Source organism: Schistocerca cancellata, chromosome 7 (assembly GCF_023864275.1).
Source record: "Schistocerca cancellata isolate TAMUIC-IGC-003103 chromosome 7, iqSchCanc2.1, whole genome shotgun sequence".
Taxonomy (NCBI): domain Eukaryota; kingdom Metazoa; phylum Arthropoda; class Insecta; order Orthoptera; family Acrididae; genus Schistocerca; species Schistocerca cancellata.
In genome coordinates, this window is record NC_064632.1 from 116,278,639 (window position 1) to 116,305,182 (window position 26,544).

Below are 26,544 nucleotides of genomic sequence, written 5' to 3' on the forward strand. Positions count from 1 at the left end.
AGAAAATAAAATATGGGAGTGTAATCTGGCTAGGGCGAAGGCATGTTTGCGGAGGGAATGTAAATAAAACTTAATGGGGTCGTTGTGGAGGTGTTGTGAGGGTGACATGGTACTAGAAGGTAGAAAGTGGAACACGAGGCTGAAATGAAAATGAAAATAAATATAAAAATATATGGGGAGAGATAAAAGTAAAACTAGAAATCAAATGGAGATCTGGTGTGAAAAAAGGTGAAAAAGGGTTGGTTAGAGCTGGGCTATGTTGATCCTATGGTGAACTTGTGTAGGTAGATAATGATGTGCATAAAGGTTAGGTGGTTGTGTTGCCGCCAAAACACGTTAAAGGGTGGAGAAATACGGGAAAATTTCGAAAAAACTACGTGAGGATGTATTAAAAGGGTGGTTTGGTGGTGGCAGATTATGGAAATCAAGCTAACAATTGTCTGATGAAGAAATAATGACGTTAAAACCTGTGGGAAGCGGCTAAAAATGATCGATGATGTGAGAAAAACGGAAATGGAAATAAAGCAAAAGATATTAAAACTGGCCGAAAAGGTTGTTTAATAGCTGAAAGGAACTGTTTGTGAACTGGAAACGGCAGATTTTATAGCAGCGGTAGTGTTGAAAGCGGAAAAAAATTTTTGGTTATGGTTTGGAAGTGGGTTACGTATTATTGAGTATATATCGGCGGGATAAAATTGTATACTGGATTACGGTAAAAAAGGAGAAGGTGAATAGAAAGTAAAACTGCTGGCAAAAACAGAAGGAGGAAATAAGATGACAGAAAAGACTACGAAATGTAACAGTGACAATAACAATAACAATAACAAACGTGATTGTTGGGTTCAAATTAATGATATGAATATAATAGAGGGAAACATTCCACGTAGGAAAAATATATTTAAAAAGAAAGATGATGAGACTTACCAAACAAAAGCGCTGGCAGGTCGATAGACACACTAACAAACACAAACATACACACAAAAATCTAGCTTTCGCAACCAACGGTTGCCTCGTCAGGAAAGAGGGAAGGAGAAGGAAAGACAAAAGGATATGGGTTTTAAGGGAGAGGGTAAGGAGTCATTCCAATCCCGGGAGCGGAAAGACTTACCTTAGGGGGAAAAAAGGACAGGTATACACTCGCACACACACACATATCCATCCGCATATACACAGACACAAGCAGACATTTGTAAAGGCAAAGAGTTTGGGCAGAGATGTCAGTCGGGACGGAAGTACAGAGGCAAAGATGATGTTGAAAGACAGGTGAGGTATGAGCGGCGGCAGATTGAAATTAGAAATTAGCGGAGATTGAGGCCTGGCGGATAGCGAGAAGAGAGGATATGCTGAAGGGCAAGTTCCCATCTCCGGAGTTCGGACAGGTTGGTGTTAGTGGGAAGTATCCAGATAACCCGGACGGTGTAACACTGTGCCAAGATGTGCTGGCCGTGCACCAAGGCATGTTTAGCCACAGGGTGATCCTCATTACCAACAAACACTGTCTGCCTGTGTCCATTCATGCGAATGGACAGTTTGTTGCTGGTCATTCCCACATAGAACGCTTCACAGTGTAGGCAGGTCAGTTTGTTGCTGGTCATTCCCACATGGAACGCTTCACAGTGTAGGCAGGTCCTTTCCCGCCAAACCATTGATGCCACTTCCTTATACACAAATATTCCGCATGTCCAGGGCCTCGCTGCGATGGAGCACTTCCTTTCACGCCGATCACCTGCCGCCCTACCTAAAACCTCTTTCCTCATTACCTTAGCCAGCTTCATCCTGACCCACAACTTCTTCACTTTTGAAGGCCAGACATACCAACAATTAAAGGGAACAGCCATGGGTACCAGGATGGCCCCCTCGTACGCCAACCTATTCATGGGTCGCTTAGAGGAAGCCTTCTTGGTTACCCAGGCCTGCCAACCCAAAGTTTGGTACAGATTTATTGATGACATTTTCATGATCTGGACTCACAGTGAAGAAGAACTCCAGAATTTCCTCTCCAACCTCAACTCCTTTGGTTCCATCAGATTCACCTGGTCCTACTCTAAATCCCATGCCACTTTCCTTGACGTTGACCTCCACCTGTCCAATGGCCAGCTTCACACGTCCGTCCACATCAAACCCACCAACAAGCAACAGTACCTCCATTATGACAGCTGCCACCCATTCCACATCAAACGGTCCCTTCCCTACAGCCTTGGTCTTCGTGGCAAACGAATCTGCTCCAGTCCGGAATCCTTGAATCATTACACCAACAACCTGAAAACAGCTTTTGCATCACGTAACTACCCTCCCGACCTGGTACAGAAGCAAATAACCAGAGCCACTTCCTCATCTCCTCAAACCCGGAACCTTCCACAGAAGAACCCCAAAAGTGCCCCACTTGTGACAGGATACTTTCCGGGACTGGATCAGATTCTGAATGTGACTCTCCAGCAGGGATACGACTTCCTCAAATCCTGCCCTGAAATGAGATCCATCCTTCATGAAATCCTCCCCACTCCACCAAGAGTGTCTTTCCGCCGTCCGCCTAACCTTCGTAACCTCTTAGTTCATCCCCATGAAATCCCCAAACCACCTTCCCTACCCTCTGGCTCCTACCCTTGTAACCGCCCTCGGTGTAAAACCTGTCCCATGCACCCTCCCACCACCACCTATTCCAGTCCTGTAACCCGGAAGGTGTACACGATCAAAGGCAGAGCCACGTGTGAAAGCACCCACGTGATTTACCAACTGACCTGCCTACACTGTGAAGCGTTCTATGTGGGAATGACCAGCAACAAACTGTCCATTCGCATGAATGGACACAGGCAGACAGTGTTTGTTGGTAATGAGGATCACCCTGTGGCTAAACATGCCTTGGTACATGGCCAGCACATCTTGGCACAGTGTTACACCGTCCGGGTTATCTGGATACTTCCCACTAACACCAACCTGTCCGAACTCCGGAGATGGGAACTTGCCCTTCAGCATATCCTCTCTTCTCGCTATCCGCCAGGCCTCAATCTCCGCTAATTTCTAATTTGGTGGAGTGGGGAGGATTTCGTGAAGGATGGATCTCATTTCAGGGCAGGATTTGAGGAAGTCGTATCCCTGCTGGAGAGCCCCATTCAGAATCTGATCCAGTCCCGGAAAGTATTCTGTCACAAGTGGGGCACTTTTGGGGTTCTTCTGTGGGAGGTTCCGGGTTTGAGGAGATGAGGAAGTGGCTCTGGTTATTTGCTTCTGTACCAGGTCGGGAGGGTAGTTACGGGATGCGAAAGCTGTTTTCAGGTTGTTGGTGTAATGATTCAAGGATTCCGGACTGGAGCAGATTCGTTTGCCACGAAGACCTAGGCTGTAGGGAAGGGACCGTTTGATGTGGAATGGGTGGCAGCTGTCATAATGGAGGTACTGTTGCTTGTTGGTGGGTTTGATGTGGACGGACGTGTGAAGCTGGCCATTGGACAGGTGGAGGTCAACTTCAAGGAAAGTGGCATGGGATTTAGAGTAGGACCAGGTGAATCTGATGGAACCAAAGGAGTTGAGGTTGGAGAGGAAATTCTGGAGTTCTTCTTCACTGTGAGTCCAGATCATGAAAATGTCATCAATAAATCTGTACCAAACTTTGGGTTGGCAGGCCTGGGTAACCAAGAAGGCTTCCTCTAAGCGACCCATGAATAGGTTGGTGTACGAGGGGGCCATCCTGGTACCCATGGCTGTTCCCTTTAGCTGTTGGTATGTCTGGGCTTCGAAAGTGAAGAAGTTGTGGGTCAGGATGAAGCTGGCTAAGGTAATGAGGAAAGAGGTTTTAGGTAGAGTGGCAGGTGATCAGCATGAAAGGAAGTGCTCCACCGCAGCGAGGCCCTGGACATGCGGAATATTTGTGTATAAGGAAGTGGCATCAATGGTTACAAGGATGGTTTCCGGGGGTAACAGACTGGGTAGGGATATATATAGAGGGAAACATTCCCAAGAAGGTACATCAAATGGAGATGCAAAGGAAATGACCAAGAGGAAGACCAAGGGATAGATCACTGAGAGGTGTGCAGGAATGTAGAAAAAAGAGGTGAGGACAGGAACAACTAAACACAGAAAGATGGTGAGGCTTATGTTCCAAACAGACCAAGCAGGGGCTGGAAACTGTTCGAGATGATGATGCTGATAAGTTCCCTATAAAATTTCGAGCTTTTGAGAACTATCTAGCTTTTGAGAACTATCATTGTCAGCATTAATAAGATTAAAAATTTTCAGCTGTTGTGGAAAATTCGGACAATTTTGTAAAGTCCAGAAGCAAATATAAGGGCCAGTCAAATGAAAACGAGGTGGGAGGTGGGGGGAAGTAAGTACACTACTTGTTATTTCAAACATAATCATCATATCTGTTAATACATTTATCCAACTGTGAGACAAGATGGTCAGTGACTTAATGGAAAAATATTTGTGGTTGCTATGGAAACATGATTGCAGCCAGGCATGTAAATTTTATTCAAAGTACATCGATAAACACAAATGTCTTTTTTCAGGGCTACAAAAATATGGAAATCACATGGGGAGAGTTCAAGACTTAATGGAGTATGCATAATGACTTCCCAGTGAAACTTTTGCAGCATAGCTGAAACAACCTTGGCTACATACGGATAGACCAATGCAGCCTCTATAGAGTCCCAATCTCTCTCCACCCAATTTCCAAATTTTTGGAGCTCTGAAGTAAGACATCTCTGGTTTCATCTGCTTTTGACGAAGAGGTGCACACCTGGGTACAATCGTGGTTCTCCATGCAACTGCAAACATTTCTCCAATACAGAAATGACCACATTGTTCCACTCACTCCGTCTTCAGGCCACGAGAGGCCTACCGGGACCATCCGGCCGCTATGTCATCCTCAGTGGAGGATGGTATTCTTGACCGAAGCCGCTACTATTCGGTCGAGTAGCTCATCAATTGGCATCACGAGGCTGAATGCGCCCCCAGAAATGGCAACAGTGCATAGCCGCCTGGATGGTCACCCAACCAAGTGCCGACCACGCCTGACAGCGCTTAAATTCGGTGATCTCACGGGAACCGGTGTATCCACTGCGGCAAGGCCATTGACACATTGTTCCACAGAGGAATAAATTACTTTTGAATTAATTGGCAATTACTTCTGAAACAATAAACAGTTTACTCACTTTTTCTCTATCTGTGTCATTTTCATTTGACTATCCCCTATATGTTGAAGCTCTAATTAAGCATCCTATTATCACACTGCCACTGACTCAGGTTTACACATAAAACACACATTACAAAGATACCTCCAACAAATTACATTAAGGGTTTTGTTAAAGAGAATACAGAGAATGTATATGATAAAACATGAAATCCAAATACTTCTAATTTCTTCATAATGGCTGAGATAACTGGCTCAAGCATGGAGGTAGAAATGGTAATACTGAATAAACTACAGAAAAAATGGAAGTGTCTTGCACTGTCTTCATTAAAATTGTAAAGACAACTTTTCTTTCAGCAGACACATAATACTCCCAATAACTCAGATACATTTTATAATTTATCTACATTTCCGCATCTGTAATGTATCACTATACCTGCTAAAATTGATATGCCTTTGAAACCAAAGTACAGAAGAGCCAGCTTAACATATTATACCATTTAAAATTTCCAAATTGTGACTATTCATAACATTCAGAATTTTTGACAGTGCTTTAATTCTCTTAAGCTATGCTCTAAAATATGGTTATCATATGGAAGATTCTTTTTCCAATTTGAGAAACTTTAACACTATTTTCTAAGCCTGGGAAATGTGCAACTGTAATACAATTCTTTTCCATCAACTCTGTTGAACAGTGTTTCATATCTGGAACAGCAGTAACTGCAAAACTCACCCTTAGTATTCTCATACTATTACCTACTCCATTTGTGTAACTGCCATGATATACTTTACCAAAGTTATAGCCATCTGAGCAAACAGTGCTTTGTGCCCTACCCAACCTTGTCTGTTATCATGATCATAAGAAAACTGTCAGGAAGCACAAATTGACACTGGCATAAAAAAATACTTTTCTTTTTTTTTTTTTAAATACAAAAACCCTCCACCACCAGAATCATCAGATAAATGTATTACCTGTTAAATACCACCATAAGTGTGCACCCAATTTTACCCTATCCATTGGATTTCTGTTCATCCCAGATCCTGAGTGACTATTTTATCTAAATCCTTCATTACACAGACTGAGCATACTGCCTTAGGAAAGCACAATTATTATTTTGTAATTTTTTTTATTGTGTGTTCCAGCTTCAATTCATGCAAATGGTATCATTACAGGTTTTGACTTATTCCAAGCCATCAACAGATGATATGAATATATTACATAACAACAGCTCATGAGCACTCACAATATACCAGTCCCAACAAATAGAGCACAGATATGTTTACACTGTGAGCACCTCACCACGCCTCTTCAGATGGCTTGTTACTGAGTAATATACTCATAACATCTGAAGATGACTTGGTGGTAAGTTGAAAGCAGCGACGACACCATGTGTGTGATTTGAGTTTGAAATGCATAACTGAAAAAAATAAATGTAATGTAACATTTTCTATGTATGATTTCCTTATTTTTCAGTGGGATTCAGAAAGCTTTTCATTTTTCTGTGTAAGTTTGTTGCTACTTTTCTAATTGATATGTAAGACATATTTTTTGTTTAACATTATTTACACTCACTATTGGAAATCACGCACACTCACTTTATAGCAATATAATAGTATAATTAGAGTACCTTTGCAGGAATCTCAGGTACAAAAGTGTAGCCATGAACAATGACAGGTTCCTCTGTTCGTCCATTCCAGAAATCAAGCTCAACACATCGACATCCAGCCAGTAAGCACTGTCTGTACATTTCCACAGCTGATTTCCCAGTCAACTGATGACCTAAAACACAAGATAACTGGAAAAAATGTAATTTTAACATGACAAAATACCTAATTTTTCTAAAGTTAGATGTTGTGACCTGTCCAAAGCCTTCGACACAGTAAATCATGACCTGCTTCTCCAAAAATTGGCACGCTATGGTTTTCAAGGCAAATCTCTTAGCTGGATGTCATCATACTTGGCAAACAGAAAACAAAGAGTACTTATTAACATCAACGGCAAGAAATTTCTCTCTGGCTGGAAAAACACTCAATTAGGTGTTCCACAAGGCTCAATATTAGGGCCACTGCTTTTTCTATATTATATTAATGATATGCCATGTCAGGTTCAGTCTGATACTATCCTCTATGCGGATGACTCAACAGCTGTAGTCTGTTGTAAAAATGAGGTAGACCTAATTCGTCATATTGAACAAACACTTGGGGAAGTGGAGGCATGGGTCAAAAACAATAACTTGACATTAAATATTACAAAAACAGAAATTGTTCATTTTACCACAAAACAATCTGCACAGTCTATAAGTGAAATAAGGTATATGGACAAAAAATTAGAGACTGCAGACTGTGTCAAATTCCTTGGCGTGTTAGTCAATAAAAACCTGTTATGGAGTTGCCATGTGGACAACATACTGGGTCGACTGAATAGCCTTGTATATATTATGAATATCTTGTATAGTATTACTGATTTAGCTGTAAGAAAAACTGTATATAATGCATATTTTGTTTCAGTCATTAGGTATAGTATAATTTTCTGGGGGTCTGAAAAAACAAATTTACTTAGAGCTTTTAGACTACAAAAAAGAATCATCCGAGCAATGGTGGGAGCAAAACCAAAGCAACACTGCAAACCTTTATTTGTAAAACTGGATCTAATGAGCATTCCAAGCATATACATCTATGAAACTCTCACTTTCACAAAAAGAAACCCACAACTTTTTGAGGGCAACTTCTTCTTGCATCAATATGATACAAGACATAGAACAAGCTACATGTTACCTACCCACCGTTTAAAATCATATGAAAAAACCCCATACTATATGGGCATGAAATTTGTAAATAAAATATGGAAAGATATGGATGACCCAAATGTAAAAGGCACCAAAAGAGACCTGGAAAAATATCTGAAAGATAAATGTTACTATAGTGTAGAAGATTTCATGAATGGTAACAATGCATTATAATTGCAATTAAAATACCTCTTTGAAGATGTTACACCATGTATATTATTAGTTTATTGTCTATTTTTAGTATTGTTATATATAGTGTAAAAACTGACAAGTCACCTATGTCACAATCTTTGATTGTATAAGGCATGTTATGTGATAATAAAAATTGAATTGAATTGAATTGAATAGGAAAAGGACACAGCCAGCCTGGGCAATGTATGCGATGGGGAAGCGGAAGGTAAGGGGAAAAATGTGGGAGACGGTGGACAGAAAAGGGTATTTAAGAGCCCCCCCCCCCCCCCCCCCCCCACACACACACACACGAGAATCTTGATGTGATCAAATATTCATATCAGATTTGTATATTTACAGTTGAGTCTTTCTTTCTCAAAAACTTATTTCATCTACACTAATTTTCTGGCAATTTTCTCATTTTCTCTGGAGGAGAGCTACTACCTCTTGAAAAAGTGGTTGTGGCATCTCATGTGTGTCTACATGATGTGTGTTCAAAAGGTAATGGGAATTTTGTAATTTCACATGTTGTATTAATATGATATGTGCTATTTTTTATTTGTTGTGATGGCTAACATGCCTGAAAAAAATATCTGTAGAGTATTAGCCACATCATGTCTGTCAAAAATGTTAGATGTGTTTTGGTCAGTATCAGAGAATATTTATTTTGCATACATGTGGATTGGAGAATAAGTAGTAAATTTTGCTATAAGAACAGAATAAAATGCAGCAAATTTTTGGAAATGTCAAATATTAATTTCAGTGAGTTTACAAGTGGTGTAACAATTTTGAAAAAGGCCACAAAGTTGTTGAACGTGACGAGCACCCTGCACATCTCAGAACATCATCAACCAATGACACCATGGGAAAAATGAAGGAAATGTTTATGAATGATTCTTCTTCTTGAATAAAAAATGGCCAATCTTTTATGTATAATAAGAAAAGAGTGGAAACAGTATTAGTTCATGTAGTAGACTCATACTGACTCTTCAGCACTCTGAAGATCTGTTTTTGTTCTGTATACTCTTAATGTCACACACTGCATTCTTTTAATTAGAGTGAAGAGAGACCCTTTTGGAAACTAAACTGAGGCTGACTAAGAATTTTATTTTGGAATAGGCATGTTATTGTTCTTGCACACATAATATTTACATGTAGCTCTGACAAGAAGAGAAACAATGAGACATCCATCAAAGCACCAAGAAGATGTGGTTGGAGACTTGCCATATGGTAAGCCTACCCTCACCCATGGTTTTGGGTGACTTTCCAAAAATCTACCCCTTTTCCTATACCTCTCCAGTCCTTTTCCTTCACCCTTCTTACTTCCTCCTCAGTTCTTTTGCCTGAAGAAGGAGCCACTGGCTCTGAAAGCTTGCCAATTAAACCATCTTTTATGTGTGTGTTCTGCCACCACTTGGTGAGTAGATTTTTTATCTGTCCAATTAAATAATATCCAGAATCGTGGAGCATTCAGAGATAACACTTGCCCAATGTTTGACTCCAAGGGAAGGGGAGTGCAGGCATACTCATCATCATATTTCAGATATCTACACTCCTGGAAATTGAAATAAGAACACCGTGAATTCATTGTCCCAGGAAGGGGAAACTTTATTGACACATTCCTGGGGTCAGATACATCACATGATCACACTGACAGAACCACAGGCACATAGACACAGGCAACAGAGCATGCACAATGTCGGCAATAGTACAGTGTATATCCACCTTTCGCAGCAATGCAGGCTGCTATTCTCCCATGGAGACGATCGTAGAGATGCTGGATGTAGTCCTGTGGAACGGCTTGCCATGCCATTTCCACCTGGCGCCTCAGTTGGACCAGCGTTCGTGCTGGACGTGCAGACCACGTGAGACGACGCTTCATCCAGTCCCAAACATGCTCAATGGGGGACAGATCCGGAGATTTTGCTGGCCAGGGTAGTTGACTTACACCTTCTAGAGCACGTTGGGTGGCACGGGATACATGCGGACGTGCATTGTCCTGTTGGAACAGCAAGTTCCCTTGCCGGTCTAGGAATGGTGGAACGATGGGTTCGATGACGGTTTGGATGTACCGTGCACTATTCAGTGTCCCCTCGACGATCACCAGTGGTGTACGGCCAGTGTAGGAGATCGCTCCCCACACCATGATGCCGGGTGTTGGCCCTGTGTGCCTCGGTCGTATGCAGTCCTGATTGTGGCGCTCACCTGCACGGCGCCAAACACGCATACGACCATCATTGGCACCAAGGCAGAAGCGACTCTCATCGCTGAAGACGACATGTCTCCATTCGTCCCTCCATTCACGCCTGTCGCGACACCACTGGAGGCGGGCTGCACGATGTTGGGGCGTGAGCGGAAGACGGCCTAACGGTGTGCGGGACCGTAGCCCAGCTTCTTGGAGACAGTTGCGAATGGTCCTCGCCGATACCCCAGGAGCAACAGTGTCCCTAATTTGCTGGGAAGTGGCGGTGCGGTCCCCTACGGCACTGCGTAGGATCCTACGGTCTTGGCGTGCATCCGTGCGTCGCTGCGGTCCGGTCCCAGGTCGACGGGCACGTGCACCTTCTGCCGACCACTGGCGACAACATCGATGTACTGTGGAGACCTCACGCCCCACGTGTTGAGCAATTCGGCGGTACGTCCACCCGGCCTCCCTCATGCCCACTATACACCCTCGCTCAAAGTCCGTCAACTGCACATACGGTTCACGTCCATGCTGTCGCGGCATGCTACCAGTGTTAAAGACTGCGATGGAGCTCCATATGCCACGGCAAACTGGCTGACACTGACGGCGGCAGTGCACAAATGCTGCGCAGCTAGCGCCATTCGACGGCCAACACCGCGGTTCCTGGTGTGTCCGCTGTGCCGTGCGTGTGATCATTGCTTGTACAGCCCTCTCGCAGTGTCCGGAGCAAGTATGGTGGGTCTGACACACTGGTGTCAATGTGTTCTTTTTTCCATTTCCAGGAGTGTATATCTGACTGCTGTAAGGGAGGATGGCCATATTGTGCACTAAGTGTGCCATAACCCTTTCATAACTGTGCCTAATCATCTGCAAACGACTATTGGAATCCCAGCAACACTGTATGTATCCCACACCAGTGTCAAGAGACAAGTAGCATCTAGACTAGGGAACTACTGTCCCATGTGTAGGCTGCTGTTAACACATCACAAATGGCTGTGTCTAAAGTGGTGCTATGACCCGGAAGCATGGACTGCCAATGAATGGTGTCACATTGTGTTCAGTGCTAAATCACAGTTCTGCACTACATTGGATGATCATTGTTGGTGACTATGGCACCAGCCTGAGAAGAGGTCCCTTTTTTCCCATGTTCTGAAGAGTCACAGCAGTGTTACTCCTGGCATATAGTGTGGGGAGCCATCAGGTAACAGCAGGTAGTGATTGAAGTAACTTTGATGGCACAATGGTATATCACAGACATCCTTCCATTCTTCATCCACAAAAAAGAATAGGCAACCTTGGCTGCAAGTACAGTTATTGTGGGACATTCTGTACTCTTGCCAGTAGTCCTTAAGTGTTTTTACCCAGTGGATGTGTCCTGTAAACTTTATTGAATGGCATACCATGTTTGGTGATTGCCGGGCTTTCTGTACACTTGCCAGTAGTCCTCAAGTGTTTTTTATGAAGTCTGATGATGCTCCTGTGACAGTGAAATGTATCACAAATTAAATAACTAAAAAACCATTTTTCAACCAAGACTGTCTATCCTTTCTTGAACATCTCAAGAAGTTGCTGTACCTTTAGCCAAAATATGGAGTGGTGTGGTTTTCATCCTTCATCCCCATGTCTCAATTCTTGTGTGACTGTTTTGTGGTGCCATTATTCAACATGACAATGATTGTCCATGAATGGTATGTCTCTATGAACTGTCTGCATGATGTTGAGGTATTATACTCTGGGGATATCAAGAAACTGACAAAAATGCACAAAAACATGTCGACTGGATGGAAACAGAAAACCTCTTACCTATCCAAAAGACAAGGAAACCTTCTTTTGTGGCCAATGAAACAAGGCTTATATATCTTACTTAAGCTTTATCACACAGTCTCCAAGCATGCCAATGAGGTGCACCACAGAATCCTAACCAGATTTCCCAATAGTCAGCATCATCCAATAATTCTCCAGACAGCATTGTTCATACCCATCTTCCTCTCCTGTCCAAAACTAAGATAGAATTTCAAAGAAGTCAAATCATCTGAATTTCGCAAACAAATGCCAATAAAAATGGATAAAACTATTTTCCAATAACTACTACAGTTCCATTGGAATACTGATAAGTGCAGCAAAATGATGCATACTAGGAGGTTGCTGCAAAGAATACATTCCTGGCTGGAATGTGGACAGTGGCGATCCTAATACTGTCACTTGACAAGAGACGAACTCTCAAAAGTAAAGAAACTGTCAGCTCCACAAACATCTGAGTTTTCGAACACATTTCAATTGAAAGAGGCCACACACATTACAAAGAACATGAAATCTAGAAAGGCAGCAGGTGTTAATGGTATCTATCCTGAGTTTCTGTAGCACTGTGATACTGTTACTGCCAAATTGCTGAACACTTTCCTTTCATACATCTTAGAGACAGGTCATCTACCACCTCTTTTTCAGAAAATTAAGATAACTCCTACACTACAGCCAAAAAAAGTTTCCTCAAAAGCACCACCCCATTGTCCTTCATAGTGTACCAGTCAAGCTCCTGGAGAAACTTGTTCATAACAGAATCTGCTCAGCTATCAACAAACACATTTCTAAACAGCAAGCTGATTTTAGTCCAGAAAGAGTATGTAAGGAAAAGGTGCTAACAATAGTAACTTATATCAAAACTTGCTTTCAGAAGCAGAAAATAATCATGGAGGTGTTCTCAGAGCTAACTGCATCCTATGATACTGTCTAGCATGACAGACTTCTGCTCAAAGTCATCAGTATTATTCCATGTCAGAAACTAACCACTCTAATTGGCAACAGATACTGCCAGATGTTTATAGAGAACTCTAGAAGTTGAGTTCATAAAATAAAAGAGGGTATCCAACAAAATTCTGTATTTATTTCACAACTTTTTAATTTGTAAACACAAGACCTTCAAAACAAAGTCTATCAAATTTATTTATGCTGACAATATTACTTTGATTGCTCCTAATCAAAGCTTTAGGGAAGCAGAAGCAACACTAACATCAGATCTGAAGATGTTGGATGAATACTTCTGTACTAATAATAAAATTCTAAAACTGCCATGTTCTCTGTTTGTACATGCTAATTTCCAAAACTAAAAGATGAATTTTCATGGGGTTTACACAGATAACTTGAGCATAGCTTGGGGAAACAAATACTCTTTATTTCATCAAATTCGGATCACGAGATAAAATATATTGTGATCTAAAGTTTCATCCAAAGCCATTATTTATGTCTGTTTGAACATGCTAATCTCCAAAAGTACCAGATGAATTTTCATGGGGTTATCACAGGTAACTTGACTGTATCTTGGGGTAACACATAGGCTTCATTTATTCAAAACTGAATCACAGAAAAAAAATCATGACTTAAATTTTCATCTAAAACATCATTTCTGTCTGTTTGAACACACTAATTTCCAAAACTAGCACATGAATTTTCATGGGGTTATCACAGGTAACTTGGGCAAACATACAAGCTTTATTTAACAAGGATTGGATCACAGAAGACAATGATAATGTTATTTAACAGAATATGCACACCAAAACACCTGGATGCTGAAATAAAACATCTGAAGCAGGCTTTTGAGAAAAATGGCTACCCAGGGGAAAAGGTACAGAGGATTTTATGACCAAGGCACAGAAGACTGAAGGACAAGGATGAACCACAATGACGGAGAAATACAGTTTCTCTCCCTTTTTTTTTTAAAAAAAAGTAACAGACCAAATCAGTAAGATTTTACAGAAAGATGACATCAGACTGGTCTTTAGATCAACAAAGAAAATAAATCAAGCACTTCAATCTGTGAAGGATAAATGCCCTCTTCTGTTGACATGCGGTGTATACAAAATTCGTGTACATGTGGTAAAGTTTATATTGGAACTACTAAGAAGAGTGTAAATACATGGCTAAAATAACACAAAAGCCTTTCCAACTAGAAAAATAGAGAAATCAGCTGTAGCAGAGCATGCTCTTCAGTCAGGAAACCACAAAGTGAAGTTTTCTGAAACAGAAATTTTATGTACAATGTCAAATTATTACCCATGACTATGTAGAGAAGCCATTGAAATTTATAAGCATCAGGATAGTTTAAATAGGAAAGAGGAGGCAGTGAAACTTAGCAACATATGGACAGTAGCTCTGCAGAATTGCTAGACAGTTTTATTCTTTGACAAGATGGCAATCAATAGTTAAGTTTTATCTCTGACAAGAATTACCTCTGCTCATCATGTGTTAGTTTGACCACAGCCCCCTTTCCTACAGAATTTATGTCACTCTCAAGACATCTGACCAGTCAGTCAGCAAGACTCAGTGGAGGAGCACCTCTGGGGATGTCCAGTGCAGACCTGGACAAAACATCAGGAACAGAAGAGTTTCTCAGACCACGACTTTACATCCAAAAAGGTTTACCAGCAGCTATGTCATCTGGTTGTGAAAGCTTCATTCTCTGAATGTTATATAAAGTTTTATCCAAAATCAAATGCTTAGCCTGGTAGTTTGGGTGTTTAATAATAACATTATTGTACACCTAAGAACCAATAGATGGTGCTGTTAGTTTTTTTAAATTCAATGACAAATCAATTTTCAGAAGCTTATATCAGTGACAGAATTAACCACTGCATTCTTATCTTTATGAATATATAAACAAACAGCAAATTTACTAGGCATGGATAATCACATTTACCAATGCCACATTGTGTATTTAAAACTTAATGACACTGCTTTGCCTCTTTCATGATGTTTTATTTATATCTGTTGCTAGCAAAAACATATTTATTAAGTTTCCTTGTAATTTGGGTGTCTACACATTACATTTTGCTTTAATTTTGTTTACAGACAAGTACTAGAAAATAGTCAAGTCTTTCTGAACAAACCAGAATGGCTAAAAGACTGAGGACTATGTGGTCTCAGGAATCCAGTAAAGACAGTGTGGCAAGATTTGCTGCGTTAACTCACTCTTTGGAAACTCTTCTTGAAAGTGAGCAGCAATGTAACTTTGATCAAGAGTGTCAAGCATTATCTCACTCATCAGAACCCTCCTCTCACAGAGTTACATCTCTCCAAAGTAACATCACAGAAGCAGTAATTCTGACAGAAAGTTCTGCAGGCGAGCATATTTCACTTTAAATTCATAGAATTCCTGGTGAGCTTATATTAGGCCATGACCTTAAACAAAGCACAAGACCAGTTGTTGTGTGTTGTGAGTGTGGACGTTAGTGTCAGTTGCTATTTGCTTACCTAGCTCTACATGGCTCTCTCATGTTACTAACACAAACAAGTTCTTCGTTCATCTCCCCCATCACACTACCTCAAACATTGTACACAAAGAAGCATTATGTGTCAAAAATTAATCCCACACATACAAAGTCTCAGGTACAGTTATAAATAAATACTGGGCAACACCACGTTTCTCAACCAGTCAAAAACAATTATCTTTGGCTTAATTACCAAAAGACTAATCATACCAACTTCCCACATATGTAATAAACAAATAAACAACAAACCTAACATGATATTTAAAGATCAGATTCACCAATGCTGCAACACTAAAAAAAAACCTAGATGTGACCATAGGCAGGTCATTAACATAGAAAACCCATCCCCAGAAAGTGGCAACTAAAATCAAAGCTTGCAACAATATCCTCCACAAGTTAACAGGAGCTGCCTGAAATGTCATTGCAGTAGTTCTCAGTTCTTTAACTCTTTCACACTCAGATGTAGAATGCTACTTTCCCACCATGCTAAACAGTACTCACACAATAATAATTGTCACACAGCTCAATCAATCAATGTACCTCATCTCATGGTGTATTCATCCTACAAACTTGTACTGGCATTGGTTCTTACTAATATTCCACCATCATCCATAAGATGATTTCATTCTTTGGTGAATGTATACACAAGAATAATAATAATAATTAAAGAAACAAAAAAAAAAAGGATTACCAATTCATTCTGATGTTTCATTATCAGAACCCCTAGCAACTGAGGTCCAGAAAACTATCTTAGCAAACAGCAATCAGTCTGTAAAACAGTCATTTCAACATGCAACAGGCCTGAAACGGTCAATGCCAGGAGCAAACTTCCTGTATGCAGCACCAGCTAATTAAAATTCCCTGAGTGCAACCAGCATGTTTTCATCTACCCCAATGAAATTGGATGTTAAACCTGGACTGTGCATATGTCTATGCACCCATTATGATCATGAGACTGTGTGCATCTGTGTATAATGTAAATAGTTGTCTAGTTCTTTCTCCTGTCTTCATATGATATATAAATAATATGCCCATAAGGTTTGTTATTAAAATGAGACAGGCTATATAACAGTATGGCACAGACATGGTTGTGCAGGTAGGTGTGTGCATAGAGATGCTCTCTATTGCGTATCAGGAATGAACAGCATGCATGTTCACTGTACCATTTGTCTGTTACACATGGTTGACATGAGATCAGTGAGTTGTTTGTGAATCTGACCTCACTCTGGAGAGCAAGAAAGAGGTACAGAGACATGTAGTGTGGTTTCTGACAGTGCAAGGAGTGTCAGGAAGTGAAATTAATGCCCGAATATCTGTGTAGGCTGAAGACAGTATATCATGTGCATTAGTGCTTGTGTGGAGTAAATGATTTTAAGAATGCAATATGTCACTGAAAGACAGCAGTCGGCCAGGACAAGCTCATTGTGTCAACAACTTTCTGGGGAGGGCAACCACAGCTTAGAGATGTGAATAACAACAAAAAACATTCAAACCTCAATAACCATTCAAATTACCATAAAAATTACATCAATTAAAAAAGTCAAGAATGATAAGGTGTTTCCAAAAGCCACATAGCTGTAAGAAGGTGCTTTATTTGCAACTTCCAGTTTCACATCAGTATAGACACATATGTGGTTTTATAATGATTATATTTTCATAATGCATATGGACAATTACAGAATACCAACATTCGGGAAGTTGCTCATGTTAAGAGTCAAACCACACTGGTGGCTTGTCATGATAAAATTGAGTTGTCTCAAAAGATGCTTGTTATAATTTTAAAATAATTTTAATGGGTATTGAATGTTGAGCATTTTTATTGTTATTAACAGTTACTTCTTTTGCCATTGCTGCAGTGGATCCTGCTGTCAGAAATGGCCAATGGCAGACAGTGGAAGACATTCAGCTAACGTTGGGCATCAATGTGGTACTGCTCATGCCATCAGAACAGAGCATCTGAAGTTCTGTAAAATCTATGTGCAGAGGGTTCCCCATAGCCTGACAGCGGAGAATGTTGACATCACTGCAGCACCTAGAATGATATCACGATGAAAAATATCATTTCCTGACCCATATTGTCAGGAGATGAAAGATGGCATCATAATTTTGAGCCAGAGAGAGTCAACAATGGAAGCACATGGATTCACTGCCACTGAGAAGACCCAAAGCAATGCATGCCAGCTCGGAGAAAGTCATGACAACCTCTTCCTATGACTATAAGAGCCCACTGCTCACTGACTTTCTAGAATACAGCATCACAGTTAACACAGAATGGTATGTGGACACTTTGCAAAAACCAAAGTGTACCATGAAGTCCAAACGGGACAGCATCATTCAGTTGCAGGATAATGCTTGCCCATATACTGTTGACGATGGTTCGATAACACTACATAAGTTCACATGAAAGCCCTTACACCATCCTCCATACAGTCCCGATCTCTTCCCATGCAATTTACATATTTTTGGAGCCATGAAGAATGACATTCATGGCCATCGATTTGCTTCAAGCAAAGAGATGCACCCCTGTGTACAATCATGGTTCCAAAGGCAACTGCAAACATTTTTCCTTGAAGGCACTCACCATTTTGTCTCAAATTGGGATAGATGTATTAAAAGATATGGTGTTACTTTGTAAATAATAAACAGTTTACTTACCCCCACCTGTCTCATTTTCATTTGACTACCCCTTAGATGTTTATGGTGGAAAGAGAGGGAACGGTCAAACTGCATGGATTTATTACTTCTGCTCTGTGTAAGTCATGATCAGATGCACATACTTTCTCTAGTGTTGTGTGTTCTGTCCAGTAACACATTTATAAGAGCTTATTGTCTAACTACAAACAACATTTTCCACTTCAACGTAAATCCATCATCACTGATGTAGCTAGAGAACACACACACACACACACACACACACACACACACACACATGTTCAGCTACAATGTGCTGGCTGAATACACAATGCCAGGACTCTGTGGGTTGGCTGCAGTGAGGGAATGTGTTGGGTAGAGTTGGAGAGGGGAGAAAGGAGGTAGTCAGCAAAAGGAAGGGTTGGGGAAGGGTTGCAAGTGCAGAGGACAGGAACACGACATCGGCACCTACACTGGGGAGTTTGTGCAACACACAATGATCAATACAAGGAGAAGTGATCTGGAGGGGTGTGACAGAACAGAGGAATGGGAGACTGTGGGTAAGAGGGTGTGCATTCAGGATGAGTGAATTTAGGGTTTTGAGGCAGACAGGTTATGAGGACAAAAGATGTGTTGCAAAGACAGTTGCCATTTACGTAGTTCAGAAAAGATGGTGTTGAGGGGAAGGATCTAGATAGCACAGGTTGTGAAGCAGCCATTGCAATTGAGTGTGCTGGGCTCAGCAGCATGTTTGCCACTGAATGGTTAACTCTGATTTTGGCCACAGTTTGGCAGCAGCCATTCATTCACGTGGACAGCTGGTTGGTGATCAGGCACACATAAAATGAAGTGCATATATTCCAGCAGAGCTGGTACATTTCATGGTTGCTTTCATAGTTGGCCGTGCCTCTAATGGGATAGTATAAGCCTATGATGAGGTTGGAGTAGTATGTGCTCGATGGGTGTATTAGATAGGTTTTAAACTGGCTCTTCCATATGGGTATGACCCATATAGCTAGGGGTTGGAAGTGGGTGTGGCATAAGGATGGAACAGGATATCGCATAGATTGGGTGGATATTGGGATACCACTTTAGAAGAGGGTTGGAAGGATTGTGGATAGGATGTTTCTCATTTCCATGCATGGTGATAAATAGTCAAAGCCACAGTGGAGGATACAGTATACCATTATGGTGCAGAATGATACTGGAGGAAGGAACAGATGCCCTTTGCAGCTGGTTCTCCTCATATGGTATGAGGATTAGGAGTGTGTGCTGATATGGTGAGGGGAATCTGTCTGTGGACAAGGTTTGGGGGGTAGGAGGGTTGTGCCTGTCTGTGAAGACATTAGTGAGATTTCAGCATACTGGGCAAGGGAATTATTGTCACTGCAGTGTGCTTTCCATGGACAGTCATACCATACCAAAACAATTTTTTGAGGTGGATGGGATGACAGCAATATAAAAACAGAATTTATAGCACATACAAAATAATTTTACATACTTGGTTGCAGTAACATGAACTCATAGCAAAGCTGCTCAAACTATTGAATATGAAGCAAGTTAAGCAAAAGCATACAATAATTAAATATATGGAACTTTCACATATTCTGTGCACACTTCAGTTGTAAAACATTTTGAAAGTCTCAAGTTTACGAGCAGTGGTGATGACAAAATGTGTGTGAAAAGATATCAGTCCATGTCCACAAATTGCTACATATGGGTGTAACAAATTTCTAAAGCAAGAGAAATTTAAAAACTTCCAAGGAAGAGGCAATAATATCTTCATTTTAACAAAGATTTCATAGAACATTAATTTGATGCTCCTCTTGGAATGTAATTTAGACACAGAATTATTTGATGGACTCACTTATCACTGGTCCTCTTTCCAGTCTATTTTAGACCAACAAAGTTTGCTAGAGCATGCAACTCTTTGTCATTAGCAGCTGTTTGAGTTCATTTTTTTAATTTTACTTATTTATTTGGCTCATATGATGTGATATCACACAGTGTGCTACAGACATCAGAAAAAGTATGTTAATATTAACATAGAGTAGATTATGGTTTACAATAAATTGCAACAGGTATATATACAGTTTGCTTCATTGAATAGTTCATGTGTTGCATTTAATCACAATCAGCACATTTACTGTTCTAGGTATTATTTTACAGAGAGCAAACAGTGATCCAGATTTACAAAGGTGAGTGTATTGTCTTCAAATAGACTTTATGCTTGTGGGGAGCTTATTAAACAGCTGGGGGCCTACATGGAATGCTTCCTTTTGACAAAAATGTATATTAATTATTTTTAACAATGAAAAATGGATTATTATTTCATTTGTGGCATGCTTCTTTATTTATGAATTCAACAGCAAACTAACAACATTTTAATTGCCACTTAACTCACCTGTCAGGTACGTATTGTGAGAGGAGTTGATAAAATAATGTGGAAGTGGTTGGTCCATATCATCTGACAAGTCTAGTTTTGAAGCTGATATAATCGGGTTGTCCTCACTCATTAGATATTGCAAAAATCCATCAAAACTCAGCTGCCCTGTTAACAAGAAAGAACCTTAAAATTTTTACGTTTACAGGTAATGAAATTCAATGTTACTGAACATAAGTAAGTAAAATGAATTAAGCAAAAAAAATTGCACCAGTTACATTTGTGATTGTAAATGTGTGGGTTTCCACAGGATGGAGGAGGCACAGTACCAAAAAAGCACAAGAAGACAAACGGCAGGATGAGAGAGGCAGAACAACAGACATGTAAATATCACATAATTTACCAATGTAAATATTAGCACTTGAGAATCAGAACAATTATTCAAAACATATCAGGTTGTGGATGTAAAAAATATAGCAGGTGCAATGTTTCATTATTTAAATTATAGATGACACAGTTGCAGGATTTTTAAAAACATCAATTATGATGAAGGAAATTAAGAAAATATCATGATAGCAAGAAAACTAAAGGGTTCACTAGAAAGAAATCAGCATCTAAATTTTTCAGAATTTGTTCTTAGTTATGCCACGGCCAGACTTGTTTTTACAGATACAATGAATTCTTAAGCAGCATTGGCAATCAATCCAAACCTATACCTACACTTCTTTCAGCAGCAGCAAGGAAAGTTGTTGTTGTTGTTGTGGTCTTCGGTCCAGAGACTGGTTTGATGCAGCTCTCCATGCTACTCTATCCTGTGCAACATTCTTCATCTCCCAGTACCTACTGCAACCTACATCCTTCTGAATCTGTTTAGTGTATTCGTCTATTGGTCTCCTTCTACGCTGCCCTCCAATTGGTGATCCCTTTTATGCCTCAGAATATGCTCTACCAACCGATTCCTTCTTTTAGTCAAGTTGTGCCACAAAATTTCGCTTCTCTCCAGTTCTATTCAATACCTCCTCATTAGTTATGTGATCTACCCATCTAATCTTCAGCATTCTTCTGTAGCACCACATTTCAAAAGCTTCTATTCTCTACTTGTCTAAACTATTTATCGTCCACATTTCACTTCCATACATGGCTACACTCCATACAAACACTTTCAGAAACGACTTCCTGACACTTAAATCTATACTCGATGTTAACAAGGTTCTCTTCTTCAGAAATGCTTTCCTTGCCATTGCCAGTCTACATTTTATATACTCTCTACTTCGACCATCATCAGTTATTTTGCTCCCCAAATAGCAAAACTCATTTACTACTTTAAGTGTCTCATTTCCTAATCTAATTCCTGCAGCATCACCTGATTTAATTTGACTACATTCCATTATTCTCATTTTGCTTTTGTTGATGTTCATATTATATCCTCCTTTCAAGACCCTGCCCATTCCGTTCAGCTGCTCTTCCAAGTCCTTTGCTGTCTCTGACAGAATTACAATGTCATCGGCGAACTTCAAATTTTTTATTTCTTCTCCATGGATTTTAATTCCTACTCCAAATTTTTCTTTTGTTTCCTTTACTGCTTGCTCAATATACAGATCAAATAACATCGGGGAGAGGCTAGCACCCTGTCTCACTCCCTTCCCAACCATTGCTTCCCTTTCATGCCCCTCCACTCTTATAACTGCCATCTGGTTTCAGTACAAATTGTAAATAGCCTTTCGCTCCCTGTATTTTACCCCTGCCACCTTTAGAATTTGAAAGAGACTATTCCAGTCAACATTGTCAAAAACTTTCTCTAAGTCTACAAATGCTAGAAACGTAGGTTTGCCTTTCCTTAATCTTTCTTCTAAGATAAGTCGTAAGGTTAGTATTGCCTCACGTGTTCCAGTACTTCTACGGAATCCAAACTGATCTTCCCTGAGGTCAGCTTCTACCAGTTTTTCCATTCGTCTGTAAAGAATTCGTGTTAGTATTTTGCAGCTGTGGCTTATTAAACTGATTGTTCGGTAATTTTCACATCTGTCAACACCTGCTTTCTTTGGGATTGGAATTATTATATTCTTCTTGAAGTCTCAGGGTATTTCGCCTGTCTCATACATCTTGCTCACCAGGTGGTAGAGTTTTGTTATGCCTGGCTCTCCCAAGGCTGTCAGTAGTTCTAATGGAATGTTATCTACTCCTGAAGCCTTGTTTTGACTTAGGTCTTTCAGTGCGCTGTCAAACTCTTCACGTAGTATCATATCTCCTATTTCATCTTCATCTACATCCTCTTCCATTTCCGTAATATTATCCTCAAGTACATCGCCCTTGTATAGACCCTCTATATACTCCTTTCACCTTTCTGCTTTCCTTCTTTGGTTGGAACTGGGTTTCCATCTGAGCTCTTGATATTCATGCAAGTAGTTCTCTTTTCTCCAAAGGTCTCTTTAATTTTCCTGTAGGCAATATCTATCTTACCCCTAGTGATATGTGCCTCTATGTCCTTACATTTGTCCTCTAGCCATCCCTGCTTAGCCATTTTGCTCTTCCTGTCGATCTCATTTTTGAGACGTTTGTATTCATTTTTGCCTGCTTCATTTACTGCATTTTTATATTTTCTCCTTTTATCAATTAAATTCAATATCTCTTCTGTTACCCAAGGATTTCTATTAGCCCTCGTCTTTTTACCTACTTGATCCTCTGCTACCTTCACTATTTCATCTCTCAAAGCTACCCTTCTTCTTCTACTGTATTTCTTTCCTCCATTCTTGTCAATCATTCCCTAATGCTCTCCCTAGCGCTCTCTACAATCTCTGGTTCTTTCAGTTTATCCAGGTCCAATCTCCTCAATTTCCCACTTTATTGCAGTTTCTTCAGTTTTAATCTACAGTTCATAACCAATTGATTGTGGTCAGACTCCACGTCTGCCCCTGGAAATGTCTTATAATTTAAAATCTGGTTCCTAAATCTCTGTCTTAGCATTATACTATCTATCTGACACCTTCCAGTACCTGCAGGCATCTTCCATGTATACAACCTTCTTTTATGATTCTTGAACCAAGTGTAGCTATGATTAAGTTATGCTTTGTGCAAAATTCTACCAGGCGGCTTCCTCTTTCATTTCTTCCCCCAAATCCATATTCACCTACTACATTTCCTTCTCTCTCTTTTCCAGTCACCCATGACTATTAAATTTTCATCTCCCTTCACTATCTGAATAATTTCTTTTATCTCATCATACATTTCATCAATCTCTTCATCATCTGCAGAGCTAGTTGGCATATAAACTTGTACCACTGTGGTAGGTGTGGGCTTCGTATCTATCTTGCCCACAATAATGTGTTCACTATGCTGTTTGTAGTAGCTTACCCGCATTCATATTTTCCTATTCATTATTAAACCTACTCCCGCATTACCCCTATTTGATTTTGTATAATAATTAAATCTTTTAACATAATATTTTTCATTCCCAATGCAGATATATGTCCACTACCATTTAACCCTTGTGCAGCATTACAGTCTTTAAATGTTGCTGCATGGAATCACACCAGCCAGCAAATGTTTGTGGGATATCTCTCTTCAAGCTATTTGCATGTGAATCCATAAAGCATCAACAATGCTTACTGTAGCATAGTCATGAACAAGCAACTAACTAACCCCATCCCAGACATATTTCATAAGTAACAATTGTCAGACAAATGTACATTTCCATGAAACAGGTGCACCCATAATTAACTGATTCACATTTTCAGGTACTGTCCTGCCGGAAAAACGCATAGTTGCACAAGGAGAGGCAATACCTAGGACTAGATCACTTCCTCAGTACAGTGCTGTACAGACCATCCTCAATATGTGGGAACCAAGATAACAATTTGCATCTGCACGCACTTGTGCACGTGCACACACACAGATATCACTGTTATAATAGCATGTCATCTACAAGCCAAAACACCAAGGAATGACAAACACATTCCTGAGAGAGAGATAATTAAGTCCCATTCACAGAGACTCACATGCTTATATTGTCCTCTTTGATGTTAGTGAGGTATTGGCATCCACTTTCACATTTTCATTTCATTTGGTAGTTCTTCATTAACAGAGTTTGGCACTTTATTAATCTTTACACTGACTTAAAAGTGCCTGGGTCGACATGCACATTGTTTCTCTGCAATCTTTATCATTTACATCTAGTATATCCTCTGAGATTCATTCAGGTCATTCTTTCCAGATGTCGCAATTTTAAAACGTCTTCAAAGAAAAAAAAAAAGTAAATGTCATTAATTCCTCATTGGTCATGTATGTAATCCTTCCAGCAAAAATACATTGGTCTCTGCATAATTAGTGCCTTTGGTGGTTTGAATAGTTCACCCACCTTCTAGGAAATTATATAAAAGACAGCTTACTCCCCATCAAGTGATATTCATTTCCATTCAGAACAGTTTCTATAAATACAGGCTAAGCATCATTTTTGAAACAGACACATCATCAACCTACACATGACTGTTCCTTCACAAATGGTGAGTTATACACCCAAAACAGCCATTCCACAGAGATGATCAGCATTTTCAAATGATGCTGAAAAGATCTTTTGGAAATGCCATGTTGGAATATCAACATTATTAGCAAAGGATAGATTGCTACTCAGTGTACAGATGACTCACTGAGTTGTAGACAGGCACAACAAAACAACACAGTTACACATTACATCTTTTGGTCGGATCCTTCTTCAGCAAAGGAAACACACAAGCAAGCGCACTTAATGCACAAATGGCCTCAGCCACTTGCAGCTCCAACTGGAATGTAGCTGTTACATGATTAGCAATCAGGAGTGGGGATGTGAATGGGGATGGATAGCAGGATATGGGTGGGAGAGAGACAAGAGAGCTGTTACGTGGGGCACCCTGTGACACACTACAACCCACCTACTACATGCTCCCCAAAATTCGCAAACCCAACAATCCTGGATGCCCAGTGTAGCTGGTTATTATGCCCATACTGAAAGGATTTTGACCTTCATTGACCAACACATCCAACTAATTGCCCATAATCTAGCCTCCCACATCAAACATATAAATCACTTCCTTTGTTGACTTTCCAACTCTTTACCTCCTGGTTCCCTACTGTCCACTATTTATGCCACATCCCTATACACCAAAATTCCTCACTCAGAGTGTATGTGTGGACATGGGAAGAAGAAGAAGAAGAAGAAGAAGAAGAAGATTTCCTGGTTAAAAATATGCTTTTTCTTGGGTGAAAATACACTTTTCGCCTAGTGAAAATACACTATACCTCTGTTGAAAGTACATTTTTTCCGTGTTAAGTGACAATATCCTTTCCCTCAGAGCTGTATAACTTATCAATCCTTTGAATGATAGAGATTTTATACATCAGCGTAGAGCTTCCCAGCTCTTTAGTACACGAAACCCAGCAAAAAATAATGCATGCTGCAAACATCTTCGATGCGTGGCAACATTTTCATGACACATTCTCATATTATAAAAGTATAAACATGAATTCCACCAAATACAGCACTGAAATTGAGATTGTGATGTGCTTTTGTAAGCCAATCATAGCCCATGTCGTGATCTTGCCAGCCAATACCAGCAGACAGAGCATAGCACATGTGAGGTAGTCAGCCAATAACAACATCACACAAATAGGTAAAGTTAATGGTTTAAACTAATATAAAAAAAGTATAGCTACAAGAAAAGCTAAGCTTTCCCACATATTACGGGCCATCAATCCCCTCTCACCCTGAGTGGGTGTGGTTAGGCAGGACCCTAAGATCACAGGTTAAATTGCAGCAGCTGAGTATTTCTGACAAGCACAATTATAAATTTCATTGCTGTGCATAAAAAATTTCATGAGCCATCTGGCTGAATACAACCATGTTGTCCAGCACTTCGTCCTACAGAAAAGTCAGCCATGTGTCAAATTGCTCAGGAACTCACTTTCCACTTTGTTTTGAAGGATAATTATACTTCTTGCCACTTTTATTGCTTAATTTGTAATCTATT

The 26,544-nt window shown here is 40.2% G+C and overlaps 1 protein-coding gene across 1 annotated transcript in view; it reads right to left on the minus strand.

Annotated features, from left to right (window-relative positions):
- Positions 1 to 26,544, minus strand: part of LOC126091919 (1-phosphatidylinositol 4,5-bisphosphate phosphodiesterase classes I and II) — a 433,185-nt gene that overhangs the window by 261,817 nt on the left and 144,824 nt on the right. The window contains exons 8-9 of the mRNA XM_049907237.1: positions 20,567 to 20,713; positions 6,757 to 6,908 (exon numbers count right to left, since the gene is read on the minus strand). Of these exons, the coding sequence (XP_049763194.1) occupies positions 6,757 to 6,908; positions 20,567 to 20,713 (299 nt within the window). The remainder of the gene's footprint in view (positions 1 to 6,756; positions 6,909 to 20,566; positions 20,714 to 26,544) is intronic.